Source organism: Gallus gallus, chromosome 23, assembly GCF_016699485.2.
Source record: "Gallus gallus isolate bGalGal1 chromosome 23, bGalGal1.mat.broiler.GRCg7b, whole genome shotgun sequence".
NCBI classification, from domain to species: domain Eukaryota; kingdom Metazoa; phylum Chordata; class Aves; order Galliformes; family Phasianidae; genus Gallus; species Gallus gallus.
The window spans coordinates 5,117,495-5,135,881 of NC_052554.1; the positions used below are offsets into that span (position 1 = coordinate 5,117,495).

Below are 18,387 nucleotides of genomic sequence, written 5' to 3' on the forward strand. Positions count from 1 at the left end.
CATCACCCACTGCCGTTGTCCTTCACTCTTCTTGCTGTGGCTGTGAGTTCCCTTATCCCATACGATGGCTCAGTAGTGTTGGGGTTTTGCTTTGGCCATTCCTGCTGACCCAATGGAACCGCCTGCACCATAAAGACTGCCCTCAGCTTGCTGCCAGGTCTTCATGAACTTCTTCATGTGGGCAGCACACGAATCCCCTGATTGAAGCACATTTGTTGTTCCAGTAGTTGTTTTTGTGTGACTGCAGGCAGATTGACTTTATGGACTCATGGGCTGTATAATTTTGGTATAAAAGCGACTTAATTTTAAAGATGTTTCAATGCTTAAAAAGAGACCATTATTTTTCATCCCAGAACTTCGAAGTGATTTCTTTTCCCTATAATTTCTTTTGTGCCACGGTAAATTGCAGACCAGTGCAGAGGTTTAATCAGAGCTGTGCGTCCTTTAAGACGAGTTTGTAATTAGCCCTTATGGCTGCAGTTACTCAGCCCTCGGTGGGCTCTTCTGTGTGTGGTTGGGTTCCTTATCTCTGAAGCCCTGAAATTGGGAGCTGCTCTCCCATCCCCAAGCACTGAGCTCTGCTGATGGCGGGGGTGTGATATTTCTCTCCCTTAGATCGGGTGTTGTAATGGCACGGGTATAAATCTACTGTCAGTTGATAAACAAGAAACGCTTACAGCATTTTGTATTCCCTGCATCTCACCGAGATTTCACGCCAAAGCAGTTCATATCAGCTTTGAATCAATTGTACTGCTGGGACGGATAATAAACGCTCGGGAACGTTTAAAAGTTTCCTGCCTTTATGGAGTTCCACAGAGGGGAGCAGATGAAGTAAACATCTTCTGCCAGGCTCCAGATAATGCTTACGAGGGACGTGCTGCCATGGAGGTGTTGCACAGCTGAGGTTCCCATGAGCACTGCGCCTTCCCAGCCACGGCCATGGGAAGGGTTTGTGTTGGTTGCCCATCCCTGAGTCCTTCCATCCTGGGAAGGGAACTGCTTGCAGTCCAAGAAATTGGACAGTCATAGGGATGAGTGGAATATTCAGAGTTATCATTGGATGCTGACAGAAATTCTGCTGGGATGGACGTTAAAGCTCGTGCTCCAGAGCTTTAGTCAGTCTTCGGGTTGATCTCATCCCCATCTCTGAAACTAACAGGGAATGGGGAGCAAGGAGGAGATAATTCCTCTAATCCTTATTTACAGATTTCCTGCAAACAGCTGATGCTGTACTTTGGCAGAGATGGGATGCAGAGCGAGACAGCCCTCGGGTCTCCCCGGGTTGGCAGTCTCTGTGCTGTTAATCATTGGCTGAAATGCAAGAAGTTGGTTGTGCCACTGCGCGCTGCCGGTGTGCACGAGGAGCGGTGATCCGACTGTGACTGATGGAGAGCAGATGACAGCACTTGTGTGTGCGTGGAGGAGCCTCTCTCCATAACAGCCCCATTGGGTTCAGGGCTTGTGAGGAGTGTGAAGGTCATCGCAGCTCTGCAGCCTGCCCGTAGAGCTCGGGATGTTGATGTTACAGTGTTGGCATAGAGGGGCACCAAAGCCATGTGTGCATGAGGAAGCCCACTGAGGAAGGTGGGCTTATCTGTGAGTGATCTCCTGGTGCCCTGCAGGGACCGTCCCACCGAAGGGAGGTGCAGGAGGTCCCTGCAGTAGCCCTGCTGGCAGAGATGCCTTCTGGAGGGGCCTTCCTGACCTTCGGCGTTGCCTTAAGTCCTGTTTTCTAGGTATGAATTCCTTCCACAACATGCTAAGTTTTGTTATTTTCAAGCTGTTTTCACGACTGCAGCTTTTGCTTTCCTTGCTGCCCATCCGAAGGTCAGCACTGCTAAAACAAAGCACTCTGAGCTGCTGGGATCCATCCCTCAGGCGAGCCGTGCTGTGCTGCTGAGTTCCAGAGGCACAGGAATGGGAGACCCCGACCACCTCGCTCCGTTCTGGGCCCTGTTGTACTTTTCTCTTCTGTTCCACTTCTATCACACACGTGCCCTCTCTTATCAGTACAGTTTTTCTGTTCCATTGGGCTGCTCTTAGTAGAAAACAGGAAAAAAAGAGCCCGGTGTCATCGCAGGGAGCGCAGCAGGCTTTGGGTTGAGGTGCTGCTGGTTCTGTCCTGCAGGCGTGTTCTTCACCTTCCATACCTTCCACCTGGAGAACGGCCACGATTACCTCCTTATCACCGAGAACTCCAGCTTTGCACAGCCCCTGAAGCAGCTCACCGGCTCCCGCCTGCCTGCCCCGCTCAGCGCGGGGCTCTTTGGGAACTTCTCTGCACAAATCCGCTTCATCTCAGACTTCTCCATGTCCTATGAGGGCTTCAACATCACCTTCTCAGGTAAGAACAGAGGGGCAGGCTTCATTCTTTCCCTTTCCTTTACACTTCAGTGCGCAGCTTGGGAATAGGTTCCCATTGATGTATGTGGTTGCAGCTCATGGAGCTGGATGCCCAAAGGAGCTGTGGGTGCCCCATCCCTGGAGGTGCTCATGGCCATGGATGTGCCCTGGGCAACCTGGGCTGGGGGGGCAGCCATCCCACAGCAGGGCCGGGGTCTGGCTGGGCTGTAAGGTCCCTTCCAACCCAACCCTCCCGTGATTCTATTCAGTTGTTCCACTGATAGATTGTGCCAGCATCGAACCGCTGTGCATCCCAGGAAATGTTCTGTTTACGGCCCTGTATGTCCATACGCAGCAGTTCTGTGTGCCATCAGCCCCAGTAGGTGACTGATTGGACCCCCTGGAATTATATCCCCCTGCTGGGCCGTTTGTTGCCTCCTCCCTCCTCACCCAGTTGACCTTTCCTTCTCTGTTTATGGGTGGAATTTCAGCTCATTTTCTCGGGGTACCCCCAGGAGGCCATTCCTTATGCAGAACATCACACCTATAAAAGATGGCTTTGCTCGGGCAGCCTCAGGTTGAGGTGTGTCCTTAACCCCGATGTCCTACAAATGACTGCTGCAATGTTGGCCTGTGCACACGTTTCAGAAAATGCCATCTTTGCTGCCTGCCTGCCCTGACATCAGACCCACAGAACAGCCAGGTCCCGAACCAAAGCTCGTTGTATGGCTGCCATTCCCTTCTGTATCTCAGCACACCTTTCAGTCCCCCTATTCTGCCTGCTGAGGAAGCACTGTGAGCACAGTTATTTGGGGCGATGTGTTTGCTGTCTTTGAGGGACAGAGCTGCTGCCGTAGATGCAGTTAAAACCTGCCACGCTCCAAACTGGTTCCCAGTGCCTTTGTTCTGCCCTCTGCAGTCGGGGATTTCCATGTGATGCTCTGAAAACCAGACATAAAAATTCCAATTAACTTTCATTTTGATGGGGAAAAAATGGCTTTTTGTCGAAACAAATTGCCTCACGTTGTCCAATTATAACTTTCGGCTTATTTTGGGACTTATTTCCTTTCTCAGAAAATGAAAACGGGAGTCAGTTCTGTATTTCAGTTCTCTATATAAGTGCACACTTTGTGTTTTGCAGCTCCGTTGTTTGTTCAAAGAATAACCCCCAAAAGAGGTTTCCTTTAAAATGCTTTGTGGCCAAAGGCAGACATTTGGCTCCTCTCCATAATGCTCCATGACCTTTCATTCAGTAGCAGCTTAAATGTTCTCCTGCATTCCCCAGGCAGGATGCTGCGTTCATTCATTTGCAGGATTAGTAACGTAGAGGCAACAGAAATCCCATCCGGATCAGTTCATCTTCATTTTACTAAACCTGGGGGAGAATGACAAACCTCCATCGTGCTGTGCCACCACCGGTGTCACTTTCTGCTTTGGCTGGCAGCAGTGACAGGAGATGAGGGATGGTTTGGATCGGTTATCTGGTGGGACCCCGAGGGCTGTTCTGAGGGTGAGACCCGGGCTCTGCTGTCCTTGGTCAGACGGGTCATATGTGTTGCACGAGTGCTTCTTTTTCAGACCCAACCCACATCTGAATCACACCCCACAGGGCTTGGAGCACCCTTGTTGGGGAGGATGGGGTACGAGGTGTCACGGAGCCGTGCAATAAATGCCCATCTGTCCCCCATAGAATACGACCTGGAGCCCTGCGATGAGCCGGAGGTCCCAGCCTACAGCATCAGGAAGGGGCTGCAGTTCGGCGTGGGCGACGTCCTCACCTTCTCCTGCTTCCCCGGGTACCGCCTGGAGGGCACGGCGCGCATCACCTGCCTCGGGGGGAGACGGCGTGTGTGGAGTTCGCCTCTGCCAAGGTGTGTTGGTAGGTGGTCATGTGCTTTCATTTTGCTTGGCTGGTTGCAGTGTGCTGGAGCGGTTAGCGGGGCTGGGAGGTGCGTGGTGTTATCCCAGGGGCACCTCCGGGCTGGGCGGTGGGGGGGGGAGCTGGGATGAGCTTCAGCCCTGTGACTGTACGTGGGGAAGGGGAGGGATGGGCAGAAGGGCTGCAGCCCCCTCTCGGGTTGGGACACACGGTGTGTGGTGGTTTGGGGTCCCGAGAAGCGCCGTGTTGTGGCCCAGTGAGTGAGTCCCAACCTGGGGCAGCTCCAGCAGCCCTTTAGGGACAGGTTGTGTAAAGCAGAGTGGTTTTAGGGCCAGCCTCCCTTTGAATCAGAGTGCTGTAAAACGTAATAGGCTGAAGATGAAGGCTGCTTCGGGGGGAGTGCTCCTAAGGAGCACAGACTGCACCTCAGTGTGGTTGTCTCTTCCACCTTCAATTTCTCCTCCTCCAACCACTGCAAGTTCTTTTTTGCAGTTATTCATACTAATAAATAAACATGGGGGGAGAGGGGAGGAGAGGAGAGGAGGTCACCTGCAGCACCGAGCCAATTGCTGGCTGTCATCCCTAATGCAGAGGGGCTGCGGGTGACCTGGTGAGCTGCTCACAGTGCCCTCTGAGCACAGCAGCACAGGAGCACCCGTGTAACAGCAATAAAGCAAGGAGGGAAGGATTGCCAACGCCTCAGGGCTTTGCAGAAGGAAGGTTTAACATATTTCTGGGTTTGTTGTACAGTGTGGTAAGTAGGAAAATATTCAGTGCTCTGCTGCTGCTGCCTGGGTCACCCAGAGCAGCGTGGGGATGAGACAAACCACATTCATACCTGGTATCACTCCAGCAAAGCCTGCTAGGTGGATGTTCCTCATCTGTGGCCCTTGAGGGATGTTACAAAGAAGGCGTCCCAGCAAGAGCCGGTCTGCTTTCGCAGTCTGTTGAGCTTTGCTGTTGAGCCCTGTCACGCTGAATGCGTTTCCCAGCACTGTTTAATGCCTGGGTCACAGGGCTGCATCATCCTGCTGTGACAAGCAGCCTCTTCAGGGCATGAATAATAATCAGGTTGCAGAGAAAGCTCATCAGGGGAATAGAAATCAAAAAGCATCATAACACGGCTTTAAATGTGGTTTTCAGGCATCCCCAAATGGACACAGGAGTTCGGTGTGCCCAGCTCCCCGCGGTAGCTGGCTCAGAGTCAGCGTGCTGCTTTGTGGTGATGGATCGGGTCGCCTGTCTGGTGATCTGTGCACAGCTCTGGTGGCAGCTGTGTGAGGGGACAGCTGCAAACTGGAGCCCTCCTTCCTAAGGCCCACTAAGAGGTCTGTTTTAGCTGGCAGCCCAGGCACGTCGTATTCAGTTCCTGTTCTAGGGATGGATCTGGATGAAGACAAGAGCAGCTCATCCCTTCGTCCTGCCCCTCTCTCAGGTGGCCATGCTCCGTGCTGACCCTGCAGCAGACCAGGTCCTGCACGGCGACATCCCCAGCATCAGCCCCAATATCAGTGCTGCAGGGAACGCTGTCCTCCAGGGAAGAGGGGAGGAGAAAGTCACCTCCCAACCGCTTCCTCTCGCTATGTCTGCTGCTTCTTCCTTACATTACTTTCCTGCTTGACTGGGAGGAGCAGCAGAGGTGGGAGAGGTGATGCACAGAGCTGCACATGCACTGCTGTGGTTTCCTGCAGTCCCAGCAGCGCTGTGTGCTGTGTGAACAGAAAGCTGCTCTCAGGGTGGGTTGGAGCACTTCTCCCCAGCTGTGCATGCAGAATGGCCGGGCTCAGAGGAGCAGGGAGAAGTGTGTTACAGCTGAAAATCTATCAGGGTAAATAGGCCGAGAGAATGAAGGCTCATGGTTTGCTCATGTAGGAGCTCATCAGGGAGTAATGAGAAATCCTAAGCCCGGAGTGGCTGCAAAGCACATTGACACGTTTGGAGGGGCTGCATGTAAACAGCAGGTGGGCTGTAGTGCTCTGAGCTGCAGTCAGGAGCACGGGCAGGACTGGGGCTGCTGGCAATGGGTGTCCTTGCAGGGGAGCATCCCTGCCATGCTGCTCTGCAAGCAGCTCCTTGAGCTGTACCATGAGAGCGGTGAACTTTGCCTCCTCCCTCTGCTGCCAGCAGGTAAGAGCAGTTCTCATGTTGCTCCGTGGGCTCTGGGATTGCTCAGTGCTATCACAGTGGTGCTGCTGTCTGTCCTCAGGGGCACTGGGATGTCTGTTGGCTGCGTTGTGTGGGGCAGACATGTTCATAGCAGTCTTGTTCTACACACTGCGGCATGTTCATATGGGAGAGAGAGAGAGAGAGCATCCTTAAAAGCCTGCAATTACAATACATAAAGCAGAGAGGTGAATGTTGGTGTGTGGGGTTCCCACATCAGCATCTCCTCGTCTGCCTTCAACCCTTTGTCTTTCAAACAAGAAAGGTCAGTGGTGTCTGTGCTGCAGCCCCTGTGGGGCACAGAGGACACATTGGGAGGAAGCAGATGTATGCAAATCAGAGCCACTTTCTGAGACTGGGGGGCAAAAGGATTTCTGGTTTTCTCTCTTTTTCTAATGGGAGTGGATGTAATTGGCAGCTGCAGAGCTGGGAGGGATGAGAGGTCCTTCAAAATACTGTCAGATGGGGAACTGAAGGGCCGAGGTCAGAATTAACAGCCGATGAGAGAAACATCACTGCTTTCCCTCTTAGGTTTCACAAGATTATTTCGGGGAAGATTTTCAAGTCCACGTATAGCTTTGTGATGTGTGATGATATCAGAGTGTCACTGAGCACAGCTTTCTGCACAGAGACCTGCATGGAACAGCGTGCCAGCAGCCCACGGTGTGCTACGTTGGCTGTTAATAGAAAGCCATTGCAGTGCTCAATACATTGCAAATATAAGACTCACAGAGATACAGGATGAGCTTTGCCTCAACAACGTGGCAAAAGATGTTAAATATTTCAGTTTAATTATGTATGTTTTTAATCTCCTTCCAGTTCAGAGAGCTGGGAGGGACGTAACCACATGCACTGCTTCGAGCAGGTGGTGATACCCCATGGATTTTGGACTGCCTTTCTAAATTAGGATCCAGGATAGCATTGGAATACACCAGCGTTGTGTGACTCAGGTTCCCTGTCCATGCAGTGAGAGGATATCAACTGCTTCTGTAAAGCACCTGAGGTTTAATGGTGATAGAAGCATTAGTAAGAGCTGGAACTGAGGGGGGGTTGGCTTTGATTAGCAGCACTTGGAAGGAAAGCTCATGGCTGTGGTAGCAGATGGGTGCAGGAAGGAGTGAGCATCTGTGGCCATTGGAAGGAATCACCTGCATGTGCTGTACGGCTCCAATACACACGTGGGTGTTAAAAGGTGGTTCTGTGTCTTTCTGTAGCTGAATGTGGTTCGTCTGTAACTGGAACTCAGGGTGTTCTGCTGTCCCCCAACTACCCAATAAACTACAACAACAACCACGAGTGCATCTACTCCATCCAGACACAGCCAGGGAAGGGGATCCAGCTGAAAGCCAGGACTTTTGAACTGGAAGCAGGAGATGTCCTCAAGGTAACTCTTTGTCTCAAGCAACGAAGGGCAGTGATGCTAAGGAGAGCGAGATCTGATAGGAATTTGATGTTCTTGGGGGTTTTAGCATTATTTGTGTGTTTCTAGGAACCAAGGCTGATTCCTCTGCAAAGGGCTTAATTCCAATTCCAGCTGCTCAGCATCCCCATACTCGGATTAATCTGCATGTATGAGTTTCAGGACTCTGTATGGAAGGAGACAAATCTAGGCTGAGTTTCTGTTAACCGCAAAGAAATGGTTTTGTAGGAGGTATTCCTATCACAGGATGTGTTCTGCTGTGCTGAACGCTCCCCTGAACTCCCCTGTTGAAGTGCACTGAGATGGGTGTGAGCCACGCGTGGTCGGCTCACAGAATCACAACCACGCCAGGCACGTCTGCCAGCATTTCTTTGCCTTCAAGTGAGCCGTCCCTGCTTGCACCCACGGGGGGTTTGACCCCTAAATGGCAATAAGAGGTCCTTTCCAGAATGTGTTTCTCCTTCCTCCCAGGTGTATGATGGCAGCAACAGCTCTGCTCGCCTGCTGGGTTCCTTCAGCCGCTCGGAAATGCTCAGCACCAGCATCAACAGCACTTCCAGCAGCATGTGGCTCGAGTTCATCACCAACAGCGAGAACACCAGCAAAGGCTTTGAGCTGCAGTTCTCTAGTAAGTCTTGGGCCCGTATCCGAGGTGTCGTCGCGTGGCTTTGTGTTACAGCTGCGTGAGAGGAGGACGCCGTCCTTCCATAAGAGTTCTTGTAGTCTGGGGTGGACTCAGGGCAGGGGAGGGGAGCTGTGCCCACCAGCCCTGCTGTGTGCAGCAGCTGACAGAGCACATCTCTGGGATCCCGCTCAGATCTCAGCGGAGAAACAGAATCCTGCATGGGGTGCTTCTTTTTTCCCACCAGAGCATTTTCTCAGGAGGAGAACACTCGATGTGTTCTTGTGTTAACACCTGCCTGTTCGGCGCCTGAGAAGGGCTGACGCCGTTTCTCCCCCCCAGGTTTTGAGCTCATCAAATGTGAGGACCCCGGCATCCCGCAGTTTGGCTACAAGGTCCACGATGAGGGGCACTTCGCCGGCAGCTCCGTGTCGTTTAACTGCGACCCCGGATACACCCTGCGGGGCAGCAGAGTGCTGGTCTGCCTGACCGGGGAGCGGAGAGCCTGGGATCAGCCCCTGCCAACCTGTGTGGGTGAGAGCTCTTGCTTTCAAACAGTCCTCCAATGAGTCCTTTGCTGGTGGGCACCGCACCACCGCCCTTCCTTTCTCTGCAGCTAACACATGTGATAGTATCTTTAATATTGATTGCGGCCATCTACATCAAAAGGTAATGATAAGGATCCCGTGTAAGGCATCTGCAGATCGAGAGCAGCGATAGCTGCAGAGCTTCTCCAGGCAGTGTGAACGTGAGGCACTGCTGTGAGCACAGATCTGACAAGGTTTCGTGCTTCTCGGCAAGGAGACTGCTGCTTTGCAGCCCTTGTCCTTTCGCTTGATGAACACGCTGTGTTAAATGCAGCAGCACTCCCTGGCAGTGGCAGGCAGCAGCGTGTCCTGGCGTTTGGCAGATCAGAGCCGTGTTGACTTGAGAGCTACATGACGTCTCATTCCAATGCTTCGGGTATTTTAATTCTCTCAGTCTCCTCCTCGCCAAGTCCCGGGTTCCCCTTTGCCCGTGACTCTCCAGATGGGTGTCCTATGGCTCAGAAAACTCTGCTGTTGAGTTCTGTGTATCCAAATGAAGTGTGCATGTCCAAACCCGTGTGAGCAATGAGGGTTTCCAGGGCACGGAGAGGTTCTTACAGACTTTGTCCCCTCGGAGCTCCCAGCAGCTGCTTCCATGTGGTGCTCAAACGTTGGCACACCAAATCCTCCCCCATTGGGAGCTCTGTGCTGCAGCTCTGCTGAGTTTCAGCTTTGCCTGTTGAGGGGAAAAAGACGAATTTCTGTGATTTATCCACCCTGTTAGCCTTCATCCTGTTGTCTGGATATCCGTGAGAATGATTGCGTCTTCATGAACACGTGGGAACCTGGAGAGTTTTAATGGCCTTATAATGAAAACACATTCAAAATCCTCAGGTTGGGGTTCATTTAGCAGCCATACATATGCTGGCTCCTCCGTTTTATCACTCATGGATCGTTAAGGCTTTTTGCAGATGCAGGCAGGACTGAGCTCTTTGGCCCCACGCGTGGATCAGGATGTTGGCAGGCTCTGCCTTTATTCACTGCGGAGCCAAAAGGGGAAGAGGAGCTCTGACGACACGTCAGGTGTTAGGAAGGGCTGTTGTTTGATGACTCTCTTAGCTGAACGCAGCGACTCCTCAGCTTTGCCTGGCAGGTTGTGAGAATCTCCTTCAATGGGGACAAATTCTCTGTTGTATTGACAGGCTGAGGTTTGTGCTGTTGCCAGGTAGGAGCCATGAGGATGCGGTGAATCTTCTCACTAACCCATGTGTTCCTTACAGCTGAGTGTGGGGGTTCTATCAAAGGAGAGACGTCAGGACGGATTCTGTCCCCCGGTTACCCCACACCCTACGATCATAACCTGAACTGCATTTGGTCCATAGAGGCAGAAGCTGGCTGCACAATAGGGTGAGTGGAAGCTCTTCATGCTGGTTGTTACCTGCTATGGTTGTTACCGTACTGATATATACGTTGGTATATATGGTATATTGGTTGTATACCATATTGGTATATGTGGTTGTTACCATATCCCAACGCGTGTCCAAGTGACATGATCCTGAAATGGGGATGTATGTATAAAATTGCTTGGAAGATCACATCCCTGAAAAGCACAATGGAAGACCACGAGGGATCGGGTTGGTCCTCCATTTGCACTGCCAGAGTAAGTTAGCACCAACATGGATGAGCTCTGAGTTGCATTTGTGAGAATGAATGGTGAGGCATGGGGGTCCCCAGCTGGAAAAAATGAGGCCCAACACCCAGCTTTCATCTTCTAATCTTATTGCTTTATGGTTTTAATAATAAAAAGAACAGATAAAACGCAGTTACTCTCCCGAAGGGAAGGCTCAGGATGGTTTCTGAACATCTGGTCTGTTCGGAGACCCAAGGCTGTTTTCTTCTCCTGCTCCTCTGACTTCTGTTCCCGTTTTGTTTTTACTTCCCTGTTGGAAAATGGCAGTTTGGAATGTAATTTGTTCGTAAGTTATGTGGATTTGGTGGTTAAGGAGGCATTGTGCTGAGAGCGGTTGGCTCATAACGTCCGTGCAGTCGCCGGCAGAATCCAGGCGGTTCTCTGCCCTCTGATGCTTCATCTGTGATCCCCGCTGCTTGCTGCTGTTCCCAGCGTGCCCCCATCCCACCAAGCCACGTCTGTGCAGCTCTCCCAGGGATTTCAGCCCAGCGAAAGCCACCCTCAGCAGTGTGTTGGCAGGTGAAGTTTGTGCTGAACTGATGGGACTGGGGGTCCCAAAAGAAGATTATGAAGCTCATCCAACAATAATTCTCTTCTCAGGCTCTCCCCACCTTCCTTCCTGCATGTTCTCTGGGGCGTCAGCCCCAGTTCTGCACTGCCCCGAGCCCTGCTGCCATTCAGTGCTGTGCTCATTCAATGCCCTGGCACTTCTGCCTTCACCACAGATCCATTGCTGTATCAGCACTCATCCGCTCTTCAGCATTGACTGCTCATCACGCTGAGCGCTGTGGTGCTTTTGTCAATAGATGATGTGGGGATAGATGTGGTTCAGTGTTTTCTTTCTTCCTTAATGGAGAAATTCCCTCCATTAGGTGTGCTCTCAGTGCGGTTCAGTAGCGGATGGTTTCTGGTATTGCTCATAGAAGGGAGAGCAGAGCCAGCTCAGTTCTGCCCGAGCAGCTTCCAGTTGAATTCTCCTCTCTATGTCAGTGTCCTGTCCAGGATTCTGCAGGTTTCTGTCAGGCAGTGTAGGCACGAACCCCCACTTCTGTCCCCCCAGAAGCACAGGAGGTGGCCTCATCCAAAGACTGCTTCAGCCAATGCAATCCTGTCCTATCAGAGCACCCCCGGAGCAGAGCTGTGGGTTCGTGTTTGCAGCATCACAGAGCGTGGAAGGGAGCAGGGCTGGAATGAAGGGATGCAGTGATGTCAGACACCCGTGTGGCAGTGCACCTTGAGAGCCTCCCTTTGTCACCAGAGATGAAAGCTCCCTTCTTCGGCTCCTTTATTTGGCAGCACAGGAGAACAGATGATCTCTGGGTAGTTGAGAGCACATTCTCAGCAAGTTCATTTTTATGGTAATCCATTGGAAAAATAATCCTCTTCACGCATGATGCAATTGTATAAAGCCCTCATTTATAACCTACATTAAAATTAATCACCACAGCTTTTTGAATAAAGCTGTATCTGCACAGAAGGAGAAGGAAAGGAAGGAATGAGAGAGAGAAACGAGTCTGTCCATTACTGGCATGAAAGTTAAAGGGCTGTGCTGTGAGAGGGGATTAGTTGTGCACATGTGTGAACACACACACACACACACACACACACACACACACACACACACACACCCTGCAGCCACAGTGCCACGGCTTTGTGTGAGACCCCGGGGAGAGCAATAGGAGGGAAAAGCAGAAAGGTGTGCTGCAAAATGAACGGCACCTGCCTGCAAAGTGCTGCGTTGCGTTGCACTGCAGCGATCTCAGCGTCCTCACAGAGCCTATGGGTGCTGCTCGCCCTGCTCTGATGAACGCTATCGGCAGGTTCCATTTTTCAGAGACCCGTTGAGAAATATGAACAAAAAGGTCTGCCTGTTTCAGCTGTCACCCACGGAGACCTCTGCGCACGTAATGTCAAACAGCTTCTAAGTTTGGGAACCAACCCCTTGGTTGGAGAGTGGCAGCAGGGAGCCCTGCATGCTGCTGTCTGCACCACGGCCCTGCAGCCTCGGGGGGCGCTGCCCCATGGAAGGGGGCGTCATCCCATGGGTGGATCTCAGTTGGTGCCTTGGATGGGGAGCACCACCAGAAGACCTTGGGTTGGTCGGGCAGCTTCCATATATACACCATATGCACCTCATTTGTTTTTAGCTGCATTTTTTTTTTGCATGTAATTGAGTTTTGCCTCTCCTTTGTTTGCTAAACCAGTTGCTCTGCCTTATCTTAAATTAAGCCCTGCTGGGAGTAGAGTCGGGCTGACAGAGAAGTGGTGCCATTTGGTTGCAGACGTGCCTGTTGAACAGACAGATTGCTTCAGAGCACACAGATTCTCATAGTGCAGTGTTCTGTCCCGGTGGACTCCTGAGCTGGTGCCGGGCAGCCCATGCCCTGCTGCTGTGTCAGCTGGTTGTCAGGGCACGGCTCTGCCCACGCTGGTAAAGCCTCCAAGCGAGTGAAATGAGGAGGGGGCTCACAGCAGGCAGCAGCTGCCCCCGCTCCCCCCCCAGCTCAGTCTCCGCTCACATCTGCCCTTCCTGAGGACTTCAGCACAGGTTTTGCTCTGGCGGTTCTGGCTGATGGGCACTGCTCAGCCTCAGAGCATCGCCAGGACGGGCTCCTGTGCTCAGCAGCTTTGTTGGGATCCATCCTGATTTTCTGTGACTCTGGCGCTTTTTTTCCCCCTCGTTGCTGGGTGGATTTGTGATTCAGCTCTTTGGGTTTCTGTCAGATTTCCAGGGCCCATCAGTTGCTGAGTATGTGCAGAATTTGGCTTTTTCTTTTCCCTTCCCTTTTTTTCCCTCTCTTTTTTTTTTAACGATTCTGCCCTACTTCTGTACATTTGCCCCGGATAAATGGGAAAGCAGCCAAAAAACCACATCCGTGTCTTCTTCCGTGTGCCGTCACCGCTTTAAGCCCAGCACCCAGCTGTTGGTTCTCACAGGGTTTCTCAGCGCCCCATTTCCATGGCACAGCTCTGCTCCATCTGCCCGATCGCAATGCTGGGCAGTACTTCCCCCAGTGCTGACTTGGCAGTGAAAAACAATGCACTTCTCAGGGCTGACCCCTGATGTACTGCAGCCTGGAGCTGATAACTCCCTTGGCTCTAACAAGAGCAACAATGGCATCTGATGCTTAGATGCTATTTGCACTTGCTATTTGCCACCCCCCTTTGCTGCCCTGTTTCATTAACCCCTGGGGCACCTCACGCCCTGCTGAGGGTTTCTTTTTCAGCACGACGCTATTTAAATAAAGAGTGGTGTTATTTTCCTTTCCTGCTTTTTCCCCCTGGTGTACAAGATTAGCGCGGTGCCAGGAGCAAAGTCTTTGATCTGAGAGCAGGTAACAAAAATCAATGCATTTTATCGGTAGACAAAAAGCTGCTCCTTGTAGGGCACCAAAGAAGCAAAAGGACGGCCAAGGTTGTTGCTGTGTGCAGCTACAGGGACAGCGTGTGAATGGCACGAGAAGCCATCGGTTGTCTGGAGGGACCTTAACACATTTACTGCTAATTTTCCTTTTGGAATAAGTTTCTCAGTACTTCAGTGGTTGTCTGTAATAGAGCTCAGTAAAACCAAGGGCAAAGCCTCTGTCCTCCGGTTCGCAGCCTCCGTGCCTCCCTGCTGCACGTTCTCTGTATGTCCCTGACTGAGCCCTGTGTCTGTGACAGCTTCCACCGTGAGGTGAGAGCACACGCAGTGTGAAAGCAGCTGTGGACTTAAGCTGGGGACCGTCTGCTGCCCACAGTTGGCCTTTGGAGCTCCACGTTACTGCTCGGGAGTGTGGGGACGGCTCCGTGGGTTTGTTTGCTTGGGGAGCACCAGAAAGGGGACAGAAAGCACTGCTACCCATGCCTTGGTTGTTGGCCATTGATGGATGTGTTAGCAGGGAGGTGTGCTGCTAGAAGCCCTTGGGGTTTATAGACAAACATTGGCAGAGGGCTGAAATACTTCGAGGTGAGTGACAGACAGCAGGAGAGCACATCTCCTCTTCAGTGGCTCCGAGGTAGCTGAGGTTGGTGTAAGTACTGCTGTAGCCCTCCCAGCAATGAAGGCAGAGCTCGGTTTGGGTCTGACCCCCGGTCCTCTCTGCCTCACAGACTCCATTTCATGGTTTTCCACACCGAGGAGTTCCACGACGTGCTGAGGATCTGGGACGGTCCGGTGGAGAATGGGATCCTCCTGAAGGAGATGAGTGGCTCCGTGCTGCCCAGCGACGTCCACAGCACCTTCAATTCCGTCATCCTTCAGTTCAACACTGATTTCTTCACAAGCAAGCAGGGCTTCACCATTCAGTTTTCAGGTAAGCTTTGCATTCTCTCCTCAGTGTCGTCCAAGCTCGTCTTTGCAAGTGATTTCTGCATCAAGTGCTGCTGGTGAGCCGATGAGATGGCACTGAACGCAGCAGCAGGAACGTGTGGCCATTTGTGCTGTTGGGTCTCTACACACACGTATTTTGTCCTTGAGAGGCGGTTAAATTCTGTGCTCCCTTTTGCTGCTGTCACCTTCACAGTGGTGAGTTTGGCAGCAAGGCACAGCGCAGCGCATTGTGGAGCACACAGGAGGAATTACAGATATTTCCCACCACGTTCCCAGCACATCCCTTGGAGACAGCAGCATTACAGGCAGCTTCTGCAGGGCGTTCTGAGAGCAGTTGGTCAGCAGCCCCTGCAAACCAAGACTATTAAAATCCCTCAAATTGGATCCCCTGAGATGCAGATCCCAAAAAGCTCTATTTGCTGTATGGATGTCATTGCAAGCAGCAGCACTACCTGTAATGCAACTGCAGTCTGTCATTGCCCGAGTCCTGCTGGTCATCACCTGAGACCTGGCTTTGCAAACACATTTATTTCAGTTACATCAGGGTAATACATTTCAGTATGCAAACAGATTTCCAGGCTTTCACTGACTTTCTCAGTACCCAACCAGCACTTGCCCATTTTGGAGACGGCAGCAAATAGCTCAGTGAACTATTGAATGGTGACACAGCTTCTGGGACTCCAGCACATGAAAGCAGCAGAGCTGGTTCTGGCGCTCCCAAGTTGTTGCCCACAGCTTTCTGTTCTGGCTGTGTTGGGTGGCCTGGAGAGCAGACCAGCTCTGGGGAGAGCTGGCAATGCTGCAAGACCTGGGAAACCATGGCAGAGGAGAGCTCTGCCATCCTTGCTCCATGCCAGGCTCGTGTCTGTCTGCCAGGGAGGACCAGGATGCTGCCTTGCCTTATCTTCAGTTGCACAGAAAGAGAGAGAGGGATTTCCTTTGGCTCTTTTAAGAAGAGCTTGCTGTAAACCAGCTAGGTGTAATGGGCCCGTATCAACATAGCAGGAAATAAGCTCTGCTCTGCTGTCTGATACAGAGCTGGTCTTTATTGAATGCTTCTGCTCAAAGCCTTTGTTCACAAGGTGTGACTAAGCAGCCAACCCTAAGCTCAGAAGTTGACAGTTTTGGATCTTGTGAGCTTCAGTGATCTATATAAGCTTGCACAACTTGTGTTACTCCAGGACTTTCCCTGCAGTTAAATGGAGCTGCGCTGCCTGCCCCAGCTGCCAAGGCGCCTGGGGAGGGCTGGGATACCAACAGGGCTCAGCTCACAGCCTGCAGGGATGTGGCAGCAAGGCGCGTGTGTATCCAAGAGGTCGGGCACGATGCTCACAGGGCTAAGGGCGAAATTCCCTTCCCACGCAGGGGAAGTGAGAAGTGCTAGCAGATGAGTTTACTTTGCAGTGTGTCATACATAGAATTCTATCAAAATGCCATGTAAGATCAGTGGATGGCTGGACTTACTAAATAAACACGCATGTGCACAATTACGCACCAGACTTGCACTCTGTGCAGTGTTCTTGAACTTGCCGTTCCCCAGAGCCTCTACCAGCTGGAGTGGCAGATGTTCAGCGCAAAGTAAAAGGCAGCTTTTGTGTGTGTGACAACTTGAGGAGATCCTGAAGGAGGAAGGATGGAGCAGGAAGCCGTGGCCTGGGTATCTGCCTAAGGACAGCGCTGCAGTGCCCGGCATCTGCAGTGTGAATCCATGGGGTATCTCCTCCCTTCTCTGTCCTCTGCAAATGAGTCTGGATGGAAATAGGAAGGAATGTGTCCTTGCTGTTGGGGTGGCACTGTGGGGTTTGGTTGTAGTGTGCCATTGGTTTCCTCAAACTGCAAATGCAGTGATCTTTCCTCACTAGCCTCGGTTTCACATCTGGAAATGGTGCTTCTTCCTACTGCAGAGAAAGCACTGGGACAAGTGCACTAAAAATAAGGAGTTGGAAGACGTTGGAGCAATGAGGGCTTGAAATTGGGGCATGAAGGAGCTAAGGTTGTATCTGATATTGTCTGAAAATCAATGCTTGTAGCAACTGAAGGTCTCTGCTGGAAGGACCGGGGGAGGAGGGAGGGAAGCTTCATGAACCTTCCTGGCAATCAATCATCTGCAAAGCATTTACAGATCTGTAGCAAAGAGGGAGGGAGCTTCGGCGTTCTCCTATGAAACTTAATACGTTGAAAGTGTTGGAAATAAGCGAGGTTCTTCATTTTGCAATGAAAAATGGCATAAAAATTCGTAAGCCTATATTAAATCTGTATTTTTAATGCTCGTCAGTTTCCACTGCCACCTCCTGCAATGACCCGGGGATTCCCCAGAACGGGAGCCGGAGCGGTGACAGCAAGGAGGCAGGAGACTCCATCGTCTTCCAGTGTAACCCAGGATATGCTCTGCAAGGGGAGGCCAAGATCACTTGTGTGCAGATTGAGAACAGATTCTTCTGGCAGCCGGACCCCCCTTCCTGCACAGGTATGAGCCAGCATCCCTCCTCCCATTGCATGGGCTTCCCTGCATGGTTTCACTGCAAGACGTCCCTGTCTGAAGGGGACGAGTCCCACCTGGTTTGAAGAGATGTACATGGAGGTACATATGTCTCAGCCATGTCAGCTTTGTCCCTGGAGTGTCTGAGACAGTGAGAATCTAGTTCATGCTGGAAGTTCATAGGATGTACTGCAGTGTAAGTGATAATATTTGACCTGACAAGTTGAAGTTAAAGGCTTCTTTAAAACCCAGGTTGGTGGAGAAGATTGGGGTCATGGCTAAATAAGAGAAGACAACAGACTGTAAAGAGAAAACTGTCTGGCGTTCTCTTTGAGCTCACAGAGTGATAAAAGAAGCTCCTGAGTGTTTTTTCGTTTGTTAAGAACACACAGAAGCAGTCATGCTAAGAACATGGGAGCAGTGAGCATCAGCTGTGTTGGCCTGTTAGACGTCAGCCACAGATTGCTCATCCTGTAACTTCATTCCTTCTGGTGCGGCGTTATCCCAAGAAAGGGAAAGCAGTGAATTGTGTCCCTAACGCCTGGTTAAATCCAGCTAGGAAGCTTCTACAGCAAAGGATCTGTGCTCCCCACAGGACGGCTTGATCTCTGAATGACTGTCCTGCCGATCTGCTGTGGCACCATTCAGCCTGATGGGGACGGTCCTTCTGCTCTTCCCAGAGCTATGGCTGCACGTCATGCCCATCTCATCATCCCTCTCCTGTTTAGTTTTCTTGCACTCCAGAAGCTGAGCTCGCAGTCCTTCCCAGAGGTGCACAGGCAGTGCCTCAGTCCTGTGCGGGATTTCTCAGGGATGGTTTCACGCAGGCAGTTTGATGTGGAGATCTGTGCCGGGTCCCTTTTGAGCAGGGCGGCCTTGCTTTAGACGTGAGCTCTGTGATGGGCTGTGACAAAGCTGAAAGCAACATCCAGCTCCTTCCCTTCCCTCCCTG

General features: G+C 51.7%; 1 protein-coding gene across 4 annotated transcripts in view; it reads left to right on the forward strand.

The window, feature by feature from the left end:
• Positions 1 to 18,387, forward strand: part of CSMD2 (CUB and Sushi multiple domains 2) — a 232,004-nt gene that overhangs the window by 136,712 nt on the left and 76,905 nt on the right. For all 4 annotated transcript variants that reach the window (XM_040651777.2, XM_015297825.4, XM_046903586.1 and 1 more), the window contains 8 exons: positions 2,129 to 2,344; positions 4,034 to 4,222; positions 7,600 to 7,769; positions 8,277 to 8,433; positions 8,770 to 8,961; positions 10,235 to 10,361; positions 14,737 to 14,939; positions 17,232 to 17,423. In XM_040651777.2, coding sequence (XP_040507711.1) covers positions 2,129 to 2,344; positions 4,034 to 4,222; positions 7,600 to 7,769; positions 8,277 to 8,433; positions 8,770 to 8,961; positions 10,235 to 10,361; positions 14,737 to 14,939; positions 17,232 to 17,423 — 1,446 coding nt within the window. The remainder of the gene's footprint in view (positions 1 to 2,128; positions 2,345 to 4,033; positions 4,223 to 7,599; positions 7,770 to 8,276; positions 8,434 to 8,769; positions 8,962 to 10,234; positions 10,362 to 14,736; positions 14,940 to 17,231; positions 17,424 to 18,387) is intronic.